Source organism: Suricata suricatta, chromosome 13 (genome assembly GCF_006229205.1).
Source record: "Suricata suricatta isolate VVHF042 chromosome 13, meerkat_22Aug2017_6uvM2_HiC, whole genome shotgun sequence".
Classification (NCBI taxonomy): Eukaryota; Metazoa; Chordata; class Mammalia; order Carnivora; family Herpestidae; genus Suricata; species Suricata suricatta.
The window spans coordinates 59,993,996-60,012,405 of NC_043712.1; the positions used below are offsets into that span (position 1 = coordinate 59,993,996).

An 18,410-nucleotide genomic window follows, 5' to 3' on the forward strand; every position below is an offset into this window, starting at 1 on the left:
AACTGTATTTTTAAAAAACACACATATGATAGACTACATAGCTGAAGTTCATTGATTTTCACTCCTACTCAGTATTCTTTCATACAAATATTTATCCATAAATGGGTAACCATTTAGTGGTCACTTGTTCTTTTCTGTTTATTAGCTTTTGCAAGAACACTGCTACTGATATTATTGCTTGCATCTTCTGCTGCATATGAACACACAGTTCTCTAAAATAAACACATATACACAGTGAAATTATTGGGACACAAGATATGTATAGATCAAATTTAACAGTTATTACCAAATGTTTGTCAAAGTGATTGAACCAGTTCACACATCCATCAGCAGTGTATAGAGTTCCTATTGCTTCACATCTTTATCATTACTTTATATTGTTGATCCTTTAAATTTTAGTTTTTCTCATAAGTTGTGTAATGGTAGCCAAGTGTGGACTTTATTTGCATTTTTCTAACTATTAAAGAAATATTTTCAAATATTCCCTATGAATATCCCCTTTTGTAAAGTGCTTATTCAAGTCTTACCCATTTTACTACTGCACTGTTGGTCTTTTTCATATAAGGATTCTTTATATACCCTTGTTTTTCTTGGATGTGTATATGTATACATTTGCAAATATCCATATATGTATATGTGTATATATATCAAATGTCTTCTATTACCCTATAACTTGCTCTCCAACCTTAAGAGTATCTTTTGATAAACATGAAGTTCTTAATCTTAACAAAATCCAATTTGTTCATTTTTGTCTTTATGGGTAACTTTGACCTTTGGTTTAAAAAATATTTTTTTTCCTATTCTGGAGCATGAAGACATTCTATTTTATAAGCTTTTTAAGGTTTTATTTTTCATATTCAGATCTATAGAGTTCTGCAACTAGCTTTTGTGAAGGCTCTAGATCAAGCTTCATGAAATAAGAAAACAGGGTCAGAAGAATGAGTGACTTATCCAATGTTACACAGCTGATAAGTGACAGTATTTATTACAAAAAAAAAAAATCAACAGTGCGCTGCCAAATCTAAAGTTATTTTCATCAGTCACATGGAGATATTTCACATTTTTCTTCATCCAAGGTATGTTAGTTTAAAGTGAGAATAGAGGGATGCCTGGGTGAGTTCAGTGGGTTAAGCATCTGACTCTTGGTTTCAGCTCAGGTCATAATCTCACGGTTCATGAGTTTGAGCCCTGTGTTGGGCTCAGCACTGATAGTGCAGAGCCTGCTTGGGATTTTCTGTGCCCTTCCCTTGCACGCACACACATGCAAGCACGCTCTCTCTCAAAAAAGAAATAAACATTAAAAAATAAAGTATTGAGTATATGTTTTTTTAATGTTTATTAATTTTTGAGAGAGAGAGAGACAGAGTGCGAGCAGGGGAGGGGCACAGAATCTAAGGCAGGCTCCAGACTCTGAGCTATCAGCACAGAACCTGACACAGGCTTAAACTCATGAACCATGCATGAGATCATGACCAGAGCTGAAGTCAGACACAACCAACTGAGCCACCCAGGTACCTGTTGAGTCCATGTTTTCAATAGCATATAATAAGATTCTCTCTATTCTCACTTATTTTTTTAAGTTTATTTCTTTTTGAGAGAGAGAGACACAGCAGAGGAGGGGCAGGGAGAGAAGGAGAAAGAGAGAATTCTAAGCAGGAGCCACACTGTCAGCACAGAACCAATGCAGGGCTCTAACTCATGAACCCTGAGATCATGACCTGAACCAAAATCGAGTCGGATGCTTAACTGACTGAGCCACCCAGGCACCCCATACTCAATACTTTAAAAGAATATGAATAATCATACCAAATGGATATGGATAAACACACTAAATTGCCTTCATAACATACTGAAAGGGTTATAAATGAAAACTTTTTCTTCATCAGAACTAAGTGCAAGTAATTCAAAAATATAAAACATGCATTAATTCAGGCTCCTGTTTAGAAATAAATATATCTAAAATTAAAATCAATATTATATTTAGAGCTTAATATTTTCCTGTCTTACAGAAAAAAATTTTTGTGGCAAAATCTAAATTTAGAGAAGCAATGAATACCTTAAACATTATCTTTGTAAATATTTCATGTATGTGTTCACATTTACTTTTGATCAAAGTGTTCAGACAGAACTTTAAAAAGTTATAAGTTCAGGCCTATAACAAAAATCTTATTTTTGGACTATAATTTTAAGTCTCACTGCATCAGATTTTCTTACATAGGAAATGGAAGCACAACATACTTAGGATTTTAAAAGATTCAAAAGTTAAGCTTTTACCTTCAATCAGTCTGAAGGAAAAAACCTATTCCTCTGAAAGTTTACCTTCTTCATTATTCTATCAAAATGAAAACATACATTTTATTTTATTTCAACACTTCCCCAAACCCAGCTGGACTCTATACCCAATAGAAATTTTCTGACTGAGATCTGTACTTGTACTACTTACCTTGAAGTAAGTTACTGTCATCACCATTTCCTATTGAAGAAGAAGCACGAAGTGGAAAAACAGTGCATCTTACAATCTTTCTTCACACCTCGAGGACACAAAACTGTGTAATGTATATAACCTATATCCCAGGATAGTCTATGTCCAGAACACTGTTGTGGAATAACTTTACCCACTTCATATGTAATAAAGGTTCATCATAATCTTTCTCCACAAAAACAGTGTAAGTTTTACATTTAAGGAGACTGGCATTCCTCACTTTCCAACTTGAGCACCACCTTTTATATAGAAAGTCAGGGTGTCAAATCTCTCACTATGGAAATAAAAGTTAACTCTAAAGTATAAATTTTAAAATGTTGATTAAAGAAAAATCTAAGGCCAAAGTCACTGCTATTAGAATTACACAACCATTTTCTCCAAATCATATTTTAAAACCAATTCATTAAATTGTGCATTAACGGGGCACCTGGGTGGCTCAGTCAGTTAAGCATCCAACTTCAGCTCAGGTCATGATCTCACAGTTAGTGGGTTTGAGCCCCACATTGGGCTCTGTGCTGACAGCTAGCTCAGAGCCTGGAGCCTGTCTTCAGATTCTGTGTCTCCCTCTCTCTCTGACTCTCTCCTGCTCGCTCGCTCGCTCGCGCTCTCTCTCTCTCTCTCTTAAAAATAAATAAAACACATTAAAAATTTTTAAATAAATAAACAAATAAATTGTGCATTAACAAACAATCTCATGGGTGGCTCTGTCTGCAGGACTTGAACTCAAAGCAAACTAGCAGCATTAATACAGTTTTGATTTTTATAATTTTGCAGTTTGACACATTTGTTATTGCTGCAACTTCCAGGGAAAAAAAGGCAAGTAGATGAAACTGACTTTATGTGACTTGATGTAAAAAATAACACAAATGGCAAAAAAAAAAAAACACAAAAAAATAAAAAAAAAGGTTCATTGTATTTCTAGTATAAGAAAATTATCACAAGATTGAATAAATGCATCTCTCCAGCTTTGTCATTAAGTCTCACTAATAAAAAAAAATGTCTAGGGGTACCTAGGTGACTCTGTAGTTAAGCATCTGACTTCAGCTCAGGTCATAATATCACAGTTTGTCAGTTCAAGTCCCACACCAGGTGAGCTGGAGCCCTGCTTTTCTCTCTCTCTCTCTCTCTCTCTCTCTCTCTGCCCCTTCTCAGATTCTCTCTCCCTCAAAAAAGAAAAGTCTATCTAGACTCAGGTGTGTTTTGTTCAACATTCAGAGAACTAACTGCGGTTCATAATGCCAAAAGCAGCATTGGTGTACCCTGTGAGCCTGCAACTCCCTTGTGAGGGTGTGTATGTGTGTTACTTCCCTCCTAATGTTACTGAACGTGCCACCCTACCACAAGACACTCACTAATCTCAGTGGAACACAGATCTGTTTTCAAGAAAGAAAAGGGGAGAAAAACAGGACAAAGGGCTACATTCAAAGCCCAGAGAAGGGGACAACCAGTCACTCCCCAACCTCCTTCCACCCACATAAAGCCTAAATCCTTGCTAACCCACTGCTAGTTTATGATCAAAATTATATGTGGCAAATGATTCTGAAATGATATTCTCCTCAACTCAAGAATTATTTTTCTCTTTAAAGATAATCCAAAGTGTTGAGATTCCATAAAGGGGTTCTTTAAGAGCTAACTCAATAAATAGGTTAAGGATTCCTCATCTGAGAAATTCATTATAAACCTCTTTACTTTTCTGTTTTCTCTTTATCTTCCTTTTCAATCTCTCACCCACCTCTAATAAACTTTCACTCTACTTAATATCCCCAAATTTTAAACCTTTTCTAGGAGGGGCTTAAACCATACATAACAAACTGAGAGACCTCAGGGGATAGATAACAGCACAAGCCAGAAGCATCCAGATGCAGGAGGACCTGAATACCAACCCCTGCCACTCTGGAAGTTTTCTCCTCTGATATCTGCTCCGAATGCTACTGGAGGACCTCCCCTCAGAGTTGAGGACTCCAAGAGCACCCATCACAGAGCCACAGTCAGCAGGCTCTGGCAAAGCTCAGGAACTTATGTGAGGTGATGCTGACAAAACTACAGAAACCCAGATTACAAGCTTAACATTTAGAATAAGAAAATGAAGTAAGTGCAAAAAAACATACTCTTCTGAGGTAAAATTTTCCCTCCCTCACCCTCAAGCCTCTTATGAGGGATGTTTATTAACTGAAATATATTTCCATTATAGAAATAACAGACAATCCATCTCAGGTTGAGATCCAAGGATGAATTTACATAGACAATCTTTCTTTCAAGTTCTAACTTTGGGGTGCTCAGCCAGTTGAGTGTCTGCTTAAGCTCAGGTCATGATCCTGCAGCTCATGAGTTCAAACCCCATGTTGGGCTCTGTGCTGGCAGCTCAGAGCTTGCAGCCTGCTTCAGATTCTGTGACTCCATTTCTCTCTGCCCCCACCCTTCTCAAGCTCTGTCTCTGGCTCTCTCAAAAATAAATAAGCATTAGAAAAAAAATTTTAAACAAAAAAAAGTTCTAACTTTGTGTCTATGGGTACAAATGTGCAATGCAATCCTCAGTGCCTTCTGTGGCCCTCAGCATATCACAACTACCCCTGATTTCCCTGTTTCCACTCTGTCCCCCCACCAATTCTTCATGCAGAAGCCACTGTGACATTTTCAAAATAATGACACAAAAACAACAAACATACAAATGGCCACCATGTCTTCTGCTTTAGGCCCACCAATGCTTCCCATTGCACTTAGAATAAACCCCCAATCCTTACTAAGGCCAGACAAGCCCAGTATGATCTGGTTCACTCAAGGGCCCCCACTTTACTCACCAATCTCTTCCACTGCCCACTGAGCCCCAATTCCACAAACCACTTGAAGCTCAGGTCAGTCTCCAGGTCTCTGGACTTGCTATTCTTTGTGTCCCCATATCTTGGTTTCTTTATATCTTTTGCATCTCTGCTTAAATGTCCTTATTTCGCCACCCCCAAGAGGCTACCACTACAATATAAGCTCAAGGGGGACAGAAACGTAGTCTGTTCTATCCCATCACACCCCCCAGCATCCAGCATTGGCCCTGGTACGTAGCAGGTACTCTCCACACTTGCTAAGCAAGTAACTGAAAAGAAAACAGGCAAATCTATAGAGAAAGAAAACAGATTAGTGGTCACCTAGGGTTGAAGAAACAGTTCTCACACCTCTGGAGCCCCACACATGGATGTCTTTGGTTTCTAGGAGCCACTCTTGTTTAAATTAAAAAAAAAAAATCCCTAGAATACAACCTAGCCTAAATAATTAAAAGAAAAACAAGATAATTATCCTGTAAGGAAATCAAAGGCCCTATATGGATTAACAAGAAAAAATTTTGCAAATATCTTCCTTTGGAATAAATAATCTCCCATATCATGAAGACTAAGAGCATAAATGAAAGGCCAAGTGATTGTTTTGGGTTTAAAGGATCAGAGGATAATCACCTTTGCAAGACCCGCTCGATGAGCTCCTTTAGACTCCATGTACGCGAGGTATTTGTTGAACTCCCGGAACTCCTCCATGGAGGGTCTGAAGGTCATGATCTTACAGCTGGGGTTCAGAGGACTCTCTACCTCAGCCACCTCCATGATGGCTAGGGCAGTCTCTGCAGAGGAGATGATGCAGTCATCAGCACTGATCTATTGTGTGCTTAAGATTGGCAGTCATTTCTCCCAAAGAGCATATAAGCATCCCCAGGAGGAACTCTTCTCCTGCATTTGCCATTCCCTCTACCACACCATTAAAGAGATTTCCTCATCTCTCCCTGGGCTCCTGGGGGGAAATCTGCCTCTCGTCTTCCTCCTCCCAAGTCCCTATTTCTGTGATTCAATCGCTGACCTGATTGTATTACTGACCTCCTCAAAATCCTTCCTAGTAAGAATGAATTTTCTAACTTCACAATTTTACAAAAGGTGTTGTTCCTATGTACTGGTTCTAAAACATTCTGTCATACATGCACCTGCATAAAGGCCTAGGCTAGGTTAAGTAGTATATGGACAATGTTCAACATCTCCAACACAGACCTGACTTTAGGTGTGTTTCCACTTGTCATAATATCTTTCCTAGAATAATTTCCAAATTACCCATTGAGCAAAACTACCAAGCACCAGACTGGAGACAGAGAAACAGATTAGGCTTGTCTTCATCATCCAAGCTGACTGTTTAGAGGCAGAACAAACTTCAACACAAAACTGTACACAGGCAGGAGTAACTAATTCCACCTAAATTACTCAGAAATGACTTTCCCAGAAAGGAACATAGTTAAGACTTATCGGAAGGTGTAATGTTTGCCAAATGAGAGAAAGCATTCCAAGCAGTGAAATACCTGAAAGTACTGCAAGGACAGAAAGAGTGTAGTTTGTCAGGAGCTTAGAAAAGATTACAGGATATCAAAGTAAAAAAGTAGGTAGTAGGCTGTGCTATAAAAATATGAACTTAATCATGCTGACAATAGTCAAGATGATTCCCTCAACATTTATTAATCACTTAATACACATGGAATGCAAAACTGGGTAAGAAGCACTGGCCTGCCTGCCCCATCCCACCTCCAGATACAGTAATAGTGCCTGGTATCTGACAATCCAAACCCAAATACTCTCAGTACAAAGCTTTCCTTTAAAAAAATAAGTAAATAAATTTAATTTGCCTGACAAAAAGAAAAATTGGGAAGGGATGAAATAGATAAAGAGGAAAACATGCTATGGGATAATAAGATGTTAAAACAGATCAGGGCTACAGATAAAGATGTGATCATCATTCATTAAATGTTTAAATAAGCATCTATCTCACAAAGTACATGTGAGGAGATTCAAAATCAAACCCTGCCACCCACTAGGAACTTAATATAAAGGAGAAAATAATCTGCATGGATATACATATATTAATACATGACAGGAAATATTTTCCTTGCCTCAGAGACATGGCATACAAATGAAAACACCTTCAGGCCACCTCTCTGCCCACCTCCCTTCACACCTGTACAGATACACACGCCCAAATCCATGGGCTGCAGGATGGAAGTCTAACCTCGATACAGGATACACATAATCCTTTAGAAGCGTCTAGATTAAGCCTTTACATAACTATCAGGGCCTGGTCACTCACCACAGCCTGCATTATACTTTAAGCTCCAACAATTTGCACCAGTTTGTGCTTCTCTCAACAAGCAGAGCTCTCCATGCCTTTGCCCAAACCATTCCCTCCCCTGAGAGTAGCCTTCACCTACCTCCTCACCTGGCAAGATTCTCAACCCATCTCAAGTAAGCATAAGTAAACCATCCTGTGTGTTTTGACCTCCCTCTCTGCATTCCTTATAACAGTTGCCTGTCCCAATGGTTGACACTTCTGATCATACACTGAAACTTCAAGCTCCTCAAAGGAAAAGCAGGCTCTCGTCTCTTTAAGCCCTAACTTCTGAGATCCAGCCTGGTGTGTAACATCTGCTATAATAACTATTGCCAACTGAATGAAAAAATAAATGACAAAATGTTAAAGTACATATATAAAATGATACCAAATGCAGGAAAGAGGAAAGCATTGATCTCAAACACAGTAAAGTTACTTAGAAAACAAACTCATTTGCTTGACTGGTAAAGAATAATAGAACACAAAAATCTGAGCAGTGAAAAAAAGGGAAGAAGCCTTTGTAGAAACATCTGGGACCTGGAAAGCAGCCTTACTTTTCCCCTGGCCAGAGAACACAGGTGGCCTGTGTAGCTCTCTAACAGAGGAAAAAGCCATTAGGGAAGAGATGAGAAATCCAGCCAGTCACTCAATGAACAGTTACTGAATACCTAACTGCTGAGTAGGCATTCAGGAAAGAATGCAGAGAAACCCTAACAGGAGTGGAGTGAAATAGACAAGAAATAAATCATAAGCCCTCTGAAGAAGAAACCAGTGAGTAGCTATTTTATACAGGGTAGGTGAGGAAAAACATTTCGGATGCCCAAGAGAGGGAATAAATCATGCAGATATCTGGAAGAAAGGCATTTTGAACTAAGCTACAGCAAGGAGCCTCTTGGGCTCTTGAAGGAATAGCAAGGACGTGAGTGTGGCTAGAACTCATAAGAGAGAGAATGGTGACAGGGGAGATGGGGAGGAGTTTGGGGGAAGTAATCTGGGGCTCTTCCCCTTCTTGTACATTTCCATTCTTGCTACATGCATTTCCATTCCAGATGACATGACTTTCTAAGGTAACTCTCCCGGAGGATTTTAAGCAGAGCAGAGAGCAGGCTCATCATTCTGGCTGCTGTATCAAGCAAAGACAAGATGAAGAGCACAGAGGCAATTTACACCAATCCAGGCAAAATAAAATGGTGACTTTGACCAGTGGAGGGTAGTGAGAAGTGGTCAGATTGCAAATATATTTGGAACTGAATTTCCTGATAGACATGAGAGAAATATACAAGTCAAGACTTTTGGCCTAAAATACAGAACAATGGTTCTGACAAGAAACTGAAGCCATTATTTCCAGTAAATACCCTAAGAATTTTTTCTTAATGAGCTAAAGATCTTTTTTATTAAGAAACGTCTAACACTAATTCATACTTCTATAACTCTCACAAGCTTCTTTTCTGAAAAGTTTTACCTTATCATGAAGGAAAAACATCTATTCTTCTTATTTTAATCATGTATCTTTATTTGGCAATAAAAAAAAGAAACTGGGGATGACACCTTCCTGCTAAATGTAAATCTATATCCTATATTGCTTTCCTGTGTGCATCTGTATTTCCAACGTGCGTTCTCTTATTTAAGCAACTTCTATGAAAACCATAAAAATGGATGGTTCTCATCTTATGGGTATTATTTTCTTAGACAATGCATACCTAACTGCAGGGAACTGAAGGGAACACTTAAGGATCTACAATAAAGTGCAACCCCGAGAGATAAGCACTCACCATTTAAGCAGGTAATTTATTAAGTTAAAAAGAAAATGAACCAAGGCATGATTACCAGCTGTGCCAATGTCAGAAGAGAACACTCCCCCACGATTCCTCACATGCACTTGCCAGAACACTGGAGGCATCCTTTCCAATCCTCACTCCTCCCTCCCTACAGTGAGATATTAAAAGAAACTGAGCAGTCAAGGTCCAGAAGGAACAGGTATGACTATCCTACTCTACTTCAGTTCCCAACTGTCAAGTCCATCAGAGGCAGCTGGAAATCTCGCATTTCTCTTTTTTTAAAAATGTTTATTTCTTTATTTTGAGAGAGAGAAAGATCGTGAGTACATAAGCTGGGGAGGGGTAGAGAGAGAGGGAGAGAGAGAACCCCAAGCTGAGCAAGGAGCCTGACACAGGGCTCGATCTCATGACCCTGAGATCATGACCTGAGCTAAAATCAAGAATCAGATGCTTATGGGGCACCTAGGTGGCTCAGTTGGTTAAGCATCTGACTTCAGACCAGGTCATGATCTCACAGTTCGTGTCTCCCTCTCACAGATTCTGTGTCTCCCTCTCTCCCTATTCCTCCCCTGCTTATGCTCTCTCTCTCTCTTTCTCTCAAAAATAAATAAGCATTAAAAAAAAAAAAAAGGTCAGATGCTTAATCAGTTCAGCTACTCAGGCACCCTGGAAATCTGGTGTTTCTATTGCAACACTGAAGCTCACCCAGTTTGGTCTCACAGAGAGCCATGTAAGCTTCTACTTGCAGAGTGCCTCAGTCAGGCATTGATCTGAGCTGAACTGAGTCACCCCAAAAGATGTGTTAAAACCTAACCCCTAATACTTGTGAAGGTGACTTTATTTGAAAACAAGGGTTTTGCAGATATAATCAAGTTAAGATGAGGTCATGCTTGGGGTGCCTGGGTGGCTCAGTTGGTTAAGCATCTAACTTCACTCCGGTCATGATCTCATGGTTCATGGGTTTGAGCCCTGCATCAGGCTCTGTACTGACAGCTCAGAGCCTGGGGCCTGCTTCGAATTCTGTGTTTCCCTCTCTCTCTGCCTCTCCCCTGCTCACCTCTGTCTCTCTCCCTCTCAAAAAATAAATAAACATTAAAAAAAAAAAAAAAGATGAGGTCATGCTTGATGAGGGTGGACCCTATCCCAGTATGATTGGTATCCTTAAAAGCAGGGTCAAAGAAGGAAGAATACCATGTGAGGAGGTAGACAGACTGGAGTCATGCTGCTGCAAACCAAGATATGCCAGCAAATACAAGAAGTTAAGGCAAAGGCACAGAACACATTCTTCCCCAGATCCTTTAGAGAAAGCATGGCCCCTACTGACACTTTGATATTGGCCTTCCAGCCTGTAGAACTGTGAGAGAATAAATTTCTTTTAAGCCATCCAAGTGTGTGGTAATTTGTTATGGCAGCCCTAGCAAACTAACATGGGCATGAGGGATCAGACAGATGGGAACATAGTAGACTACCACATTCTCCAACCCCAGCTTCACCAATAGTAAAGCTGGAATACTCTGACCTTCCATCTGACTCCTTCATCCTTCTCAGTTGGGTAGAAAAGTGGCACATCACCCTGAAAATGCTAATCGTTTTTTGCCTAAGCCAGACCTCAATCTTCTCCCAGAGGCCTAGGCAGCTCTTCTTTAATCTTCTTGGTCCTGTTCAAACCAACAGTCCACCTTGCTCTACCAGCCTACAGAGACCAGAAGTAAGAATGGAAAGCTGGACTCAGGGAGATAGTTCTGGGACAGAAGAGTCAAAGCAAAAAATGAATCTGTATAAAAGTTTCTTTTATTGCACAGAATCTAGGATGCGTCCCAGGAGAAGGTTCCTGAAGAGAAGAGATCCAAGTAAACATGTAGATTCTTTCCAACAATCTATACTGGCCAACTCACAATTCTGACCACACCACTCTTATACCCTTGGTAGATGGGAACAGGCAGAATTCATCCTCCTGGGTGAACTGAGCTGGGCTTCTCCTTCTCTTGTTCACCAAAGATCTGACAAAATTAACAGATACTGGAGCACTCAGGATGTCATCTCCTGGTAACCAGCAAAATTACCAAGTATGCACTCTTGGCCCCACCCCACATAACATTCCTTTCTTGGGTCAGACTACAGCCAAGTCTAGACTTCAGTGGGTCAGGAGAAGCAATTTTCCTTTCATGAAATGCTCACAGTGTAATTGATTCTAGTTGCAAACCCCAAACTTCTTCCCAGTGCTAAATCTTATAATATATAATATCTAATTTATAGGTCCACTTCAGTCTTGCATCAGTTTTTCAAATGCACTGAGTCAGAGATTAATTACATAAATCATTTCTTGGTTTTCCTTCCTTTATCTCTTACACTTCTGTAAGTGCCCACCAATAGGGGTGTGGTCGAATCAGTGTGGTACTTCCAACAATAGAGTACAAGCAACATAAAAAGAATGAGAAAGATCTCTAAGTACAAATCTGGGGTGATTTCCAAATTACACTGTTAAATTAAAAAAGCAATGTGCAGAACAGAGTTTATAATACTCTACTTTTTGATTAGGAAGCAAGATCAGACCCATAAAAATGGTTACCTATAGGGAAAAGAAGAGACAGGTAAGGAAGCAAAACTTTTGTGAGTATAGCCCTTTATGTAGTTTTAACTCAGTGATCTACAAAATTAAAAAGAAAAACAATCCAGGCCTAAAACCTGAAAAACAAATTAACTATATAATAAGTCCTTAACATAGGCAAACAAGGAAAAGAATTGCTTAAATAACTTCGAATCACAATATTTAGGCTGCAGATTCTAACGGGATATGTTTTAGGATATAGGATGATTTTTTTTAATATATATAAATTATATTTCTTTGCCAGATTGTTAGTAATAATATTAGTGTTGGGTCTTTTTTAACTTTTACAGATATACTATAAGATACAGCAAGTAAGTAATAATGTTAATGTCATTAGGACTCAAGATTTTCATTATAGGGGTACCTAGGTGGCTCAGTGGTTAAGTGTCTGACTCTTGATCTCAGCTCTGGTCTTGGTCTCAGGATCAAGAGATATCAATATAACAGCTTTGATTACATAAAAAGTTAATCTTTCATTAGAATTTGAAATAGCAATATGAACTCAAGATTTTTTTCTCTTAAAATGTTTATCTTCTACTACTGCCCACTAAAAAAGACATAGTAACCAAGGACAAAACAGTAACAAAAATTACTGCACACAAATTATGGTGTCTAAATGTTATATTTCAATAAAAAGAACCAGGGATATTTGAAGAAAAGTCTAATTCCAGATCTGGGACAAGAAATGTATAAGATGTGACTAGAAAACGTTCAGGAAGAAAGCAAACTATCAAAAACTAATGAGAGTTAGTATATCATATCACTTCAAAACTAAATCACAACTAAGAAAATTAGATATCATGTGCCTCCTGATAGGATGCACTGAGAAGAATACACCCTCACTTATATGGCTATTCCAACAAAAAGTAAGACTGTTGTGGAATAAAAAGAACATTACATATATGAATAAAATCTATATGCATCAACAACTGGCCACCAGATATCTGCACAGAAAAGCAGTAGAATAATGTAACAAAAGAGAAAAAAATAAGATTAAAAAAAGAATAACACAATGGATGTCTGGCTAGCTCAGTCAGTAGACCATGCAAACCTTGATCTCAGGATCATGAGTTCAAGCAACACGCTGGGCATAGAGCTTACTCAAAATAAGAAAAGAATATTATAAAAGAGCAGTAACACAGCTAGAATAAAGGGTCTTTAATATGTTTTATAGGTATGTATATACATATGTACACTCTTATAAACCTGAGAATGTCCTCATTTAAAAGGCATAAATTAGAACATTGAACCTTTTAGATTCAAAACTCAGACTTTTTCAAACTGCCTAAGCTATTATTTTGTACTTGTACAGTTGAATGGCAGAATGGCAGAGTTCCTTTATCAATAGTCAGATTCTACTAAATAGGCAACTATTAGAAAATGGGAGATGAGGGTTGGGGGGAAAACAGATTCTATTCAGTCACAGCCTGCACAATACAACAACCCAATTGTTTCTAATTGTTAGAAATCCTATTATCTTTTTACCTTGGAATAAACTTTCCATTCATCTCTAACAGTACAATTGCCACAACCATGTTGATTAATTGTCTGTACTCAAACCCTTAGGTTGAAGCACTGGACTAAACAAAAGAAGACTGTAGCCAATGACAGTTACTCGGCTTTCTGGCACTTAAACTAAATTGACATCACACTGGGAATTTCAACCAAACAGAATGGCATTTTATTAAAAATTACTACTACACGGGTGTTGAAGTAAATCACCTTGTATGTTTATTTCAATTTGTGACTTCACTTAAGAGGCAGCCAGGTCAAGGTAAGATCATACCTCAAGGCCAGACAGAACTGGACTTTCTTTTAAGTCGGTACCATGTCCAATGTTGGGCTTCAACTCATGACCCTGAGATTGAGAGTCAGATGCTCTACAGACTGAGCCAGTCAGGCAACCCCAGAACTGGATTCTTATCCCTCCTTTCTGTCTCCCCGACTTAATGATCACATGACCTCTGGAAAGTTACTTAAGCTAGACCTCCGTTTCCCCATCAGTACCACTCCTCCCTATTGGCATTGTTATGGGGACTCAGTAAGAAGTTGAATGTAAGAATCTAGCACATTGTCAGGCTATACTGTAATGACACAGATGTTGGCTTAAAAAAACAAACTATTTAAATTAAATCCCTTCTATTACCTTCTTCCCCACTGCCAATACACATGCTCAAATCTCTCCCACATAATTTTTAAAGGTTCTCTGTATACCATTTTCCCCCCAGAGAGACCCCAGCTACAGCCTTTTCTCTACAACCTCTCACAGACAAACCCCAATAGAGAATGGCCTATATTCATGTTGTCCATTCCATCTATTCAATCATCAGTCCCACTGCAATCTGACATCTCCATCCAGCAATGCATTGAAATCACTCTGGAAAAAGTTGCCAGTGACTTTCTAATTGCTATAGGCTACATCCTGTCTTTAGTCCTCTTCCCAGTCTCTCTGCAGCCTTTAAAACTGGATAAGTTCTCCCATAGTACAGCTTCTACAGATGGGGAGAAGTTCACTCTCTCATGATTAACTCCACCCTCTACCTGAACTCCTCTCTGCACTCCACCAGAGCCAAATCTTTCACTACTGGTATACCACTGTGGTTGTCTTCCCTTTCCATCAGTCACAGAAAGACACTATGGGAAATTTCATCCAACTGTCCTTACCAATGCCTCAGAAATATGCAACAAGGACCTCTATCCCTTGAATCCAAGTCCAGCAAATCTAAATACCTACTAGGCAGACCCATTTGGAGATGATTCTCAAACTCAACAGAGACAAAACTTAATCCAAATGTTAATAGGGATAAAAATGAATATTTTCTCCAAAATCTGCTTCTCTATCCTATAGTCTCATCCTAGTTCATTCAATCCATCCATAATCCTGCTTGCCTTTTTCAGCCAGCACTGAACAGACCAATCCTCAAAGAGCTTGGAGGAAACATGTACACGGGTGGCAGTAATACCACAGGCCAGGGTTATCTCACACGTAGACTGCATGATGAAGCCTTTCCTGGCAACACTCTTCACCAACTAATAACGTCATTTTTAATACTCTTTTCACCCTCACTCCATATATGCAGTCACCCCTCATTATTCCTGATTTCTGCATTTGCAAATTCACCTACTTGTTAAAATTTATTTGTAACCCCCAAACCAATACTTGTGGCACCTGCATGGTCATTCATAAACATTCACAGTATTGAAATATTTGAATCAGCCAATATGCACATCCCTTCAGCAGAGATCAAACTAGGCAATGCTCCCTCTTGTTTCAGTCCTCAAACTGTAAACAAATATATTTTTGCACTCTCTTTAATGCCAGTGGTATTTGCATTTTTTTTCTTACTGGTGATTTAGATGCTTAAAACAGCCCCCAAGAATAAGTTCCTACATGCAAGAAAGCAATAGTATGCCCTATGACAAGCATAAGTTATAGTGCTGCTGGTATGAGTTAAATGTTAATGAATCAACATTTATGTATTAAATAAGGTGTCTTTAAAACAGAAATATACAGGGGTGCCTGGGTGGCTCAGCTGATTTCCACTCAGGTCATGATCTCACAGTTTGTGGGTTCAAGCCCTGCTTCAGGCTCTGCGCTGGCAGTGAGAAGCCTGGTTGGGATTCTCTCCCTCTCTCTCTGCCCTTCCCCAGCTCGTGTTCTCCCTCCTCTCTCAAAAATAAATAAACACTTAAAAAGACAACAGAAATACACAAAAAGCAAGGTGACATATAGCTCAGTTGACAAAAACGTGTGACCAAAGCCTCATAGAAATCTAACCTTATATTTCCCATCAGAATTCAGTAATTCAGTATTATCAGTGACTTTATGTAACATAACTACCAAAACTCATGAGAATCAATTATGTGTTAGCCCTGTGAATGAGACCATTCAGAAAAACCCTCCACTCCTCAGCCCATGGAAGCCATCTTCCCTCCCTCCCTCCCCTCAAGAATTTCTCCCACTCACAGCAGTGAGCCCAGGCAGCCAATACTGCATACTGCAATTGACCTGTACTAGCTCCATTACTCCCCCAGGAACTCAGAACTGGGGAACAGACAAAGCCATGAAAGGCTGAGGCAGCCACTGTTCTTCCTTTTGCATAAACAGAGAATGACCAAAGGGAGAGCATTAGCAGAGAGAAGTAGAATAGAGAGAATGCACAGCCCCAGAAAGAGATTTATTTGAGGGAGAAAAAAAGAGGGAAGAAACCAAGCCTCAGACATCATAGGCATAATGGAAGTCACAGGGTAAACACTCCAAGAGTTTGCATCTGCAAGATACTGGATAGCCTGAAGAACTGAATTCTACATTGCAACAGGCATTCCAGATATGCTTTAAAGTCTTGCAATATGAAGAGACTTGAATTCAGAACTGGACAGAGTGTGCAACAAATTGGAGACCACAAAGCTTTCTTCTTGCTGGAACAGAACTAGCACAGGTAATTTAGCTCTTAAGAACAGTCCTGGCACTATTACTGGCACTATTACTGATCTCTGGATGACAATTAAGATGGCAGGTTCATGGGACAAACAAATGCAACAGCAACCTTCTGCTCCCCAGATTTCAGCTACGGTGCTATGATCCCAGACCCTGATTCTTCAGTTTCTCTTTGTGGCAGAAATGGCAGCTCCCTTGGCAGTACCTCCAGCAGCACTGTTCTGGGATACATCCAGGGGATGGGTCCCTGGGAACCCAGCCCAGTGCCCGCTCTCCAAACTTCAACAGTTCCAGTATCAAATCCTCTTCTGCTTAAGTTAACCAGGGCAGTAGCAATCTGTCACTGAATCATTACTGATAAAATCATCAAATATAAGATAATAACAATGATGAATGGAAAAGAAACTTGGTATACAAATACCAGATGTAGGGGTGTCCAACTGTTGATCTCAGCTCAGGTCTTGATCTCAGGGTCATGCGTTCAAGCCCCACATTGGGTTCCACACTGGGCATGAAGCCTACTTTAAAAAAAGAAAAGAAAAAGAAAAAGTACCAGATATAAATCAAATGAATGTTTTCTTCATATCTGCTTGCCTTTTACTAGTAATCCTAACAATCAGTTCCTTGTTATATCTTAATGAAATTAACTAGAATGACTCAAAATTCATTCTGTAATATTGAGTACAAATTACTGAGTCATTAAACAAACTAGCCAGACACCTAAAGCTACTTACTCTTAGTGGCCTACTATAGTAGAAGCTCTCAATAACCTTCTACTTAACAGATTTACCAGATAAAGGATACACACTATATATTATCTCTGAAAAACACCACACAGCAGAGACTTGAGCATGTTTATTATGTCTAATCACTAGTTGAATTGTATGCTTAGCAATCAAGTGTTTATTTCCAATCCAGTTTATGCCACCTGTGCAATTATCTGACACGATTAAATATTATGTAAATAGATGAAGTGTGACTACAACGTTATTGTTTCTATAAGATTGAAGTAGAATCTTTTGGAATGATCCAGTAAAGATGAGACGATTTTCTAAAAAGGGAAGGGGGATGTCATATGAAGTATGGGAATTGCAACAGTAAAAGGTTAGAGAGTAGAAGGATTTGTAAAATTTAGGATTCCAGCTCATATTACTTCAAGTGTTTCACTCTCTACTTTGAAAAAACAGAAACTGAAAGTGGTAGATGCTGTATTGTGGGTATGGTTTATGCAAAAGAGGAAATGCAGGACTCCAACCTTTTCTCAAAGAGATGGCTTTGCCCTCCAACAAAAGGTAGGCAAATTATTGAACAAGTTTTAAGTAGAAATAAAATAATGTATCTTTTTTATATTATATATATCTTTAATGAAAATTAAAACTACACAATACCTGGGGAAAGAACCATTCTGTGTCTTATAATAATGAGAGGTCAAAAATTGTCAAAATTCTTTCCACTTGGCTACCGATAGCTACTTCCCTTATTTCTTCCATTCTGACAAGCCTCCATTCATGTTTTAGAAGAAAGTTAAATCAATGAAGGAGTCTAATGTGAGTTAAAGAAAAACACAAAGCTTTGTGGGTTTATTCTTATACTTGCTGCTATTGATACTTCTTTTTTAACTTTTTCTTCAGAAAGAACTTCAAACTTATAGAAAAATTGCTGGAATAGAAAAAAAAGGAAAAGGCTGCATATACTTCACCCAGATTCATCTATTTGCTGCTTTATAAACTTGTGTTCTCATCTCTCTCCTTCCATTAATATGTCACTCACACACAATTTTTTTCCTGAACCATTTGAGACTAAGTTGCATACACCATGGTCCTTTACCCCTAAAAACTTTAGAGTACATCTTCTAAGAATAAGGGTCTTCTCTTGCATAGACACAGTAAAGTTTTCAACTCCAATAAGTTTAAGATAGATATAATACGTGGATCCAATTTCTGTGTTTCAATGTTGTCAAGTGACCAAATAAGATACTTGATA

At 38.8% G+C, this 18,410-nt stretch overlaps 1 protein-coding gene across 9 annotated transcripts in view; it reads right to left on the bottom strand.

The window, feature by feature from the left end:
- The window catches only part of KDM4C (lysine demethylase 4C), a 392,424-nt gene extending 375,536 nt beyond the window's left edge, over window positions 1-16,888 (bottom strand). For all 9 annotated transcript variants that reach the window (XM_029919878.1, XM_029919877.1, XM_029919876.1 and 6 more), the window contains exons 1-2: window positions 16,849-16,888; window positions 5,923-6,083 (exon numbers count right to left, since the gene is read on the bottom strand). In XM_029919878.1, the coding sequence (XP_029775738.1) occupies window positions 5,923-6,066 (144 nt within the window). In that variant the 5' untranslated portion in view covers window positions 6,067-6,083; window positions 16,849-16,888. The remainder of the gene's footprint in view (window positions 1-5,922; window positions 6,084-16,848) is intronic.
- Between the last annotated feature and the right edge of the window lie 1,522 nt (window positions 16,889-18,410).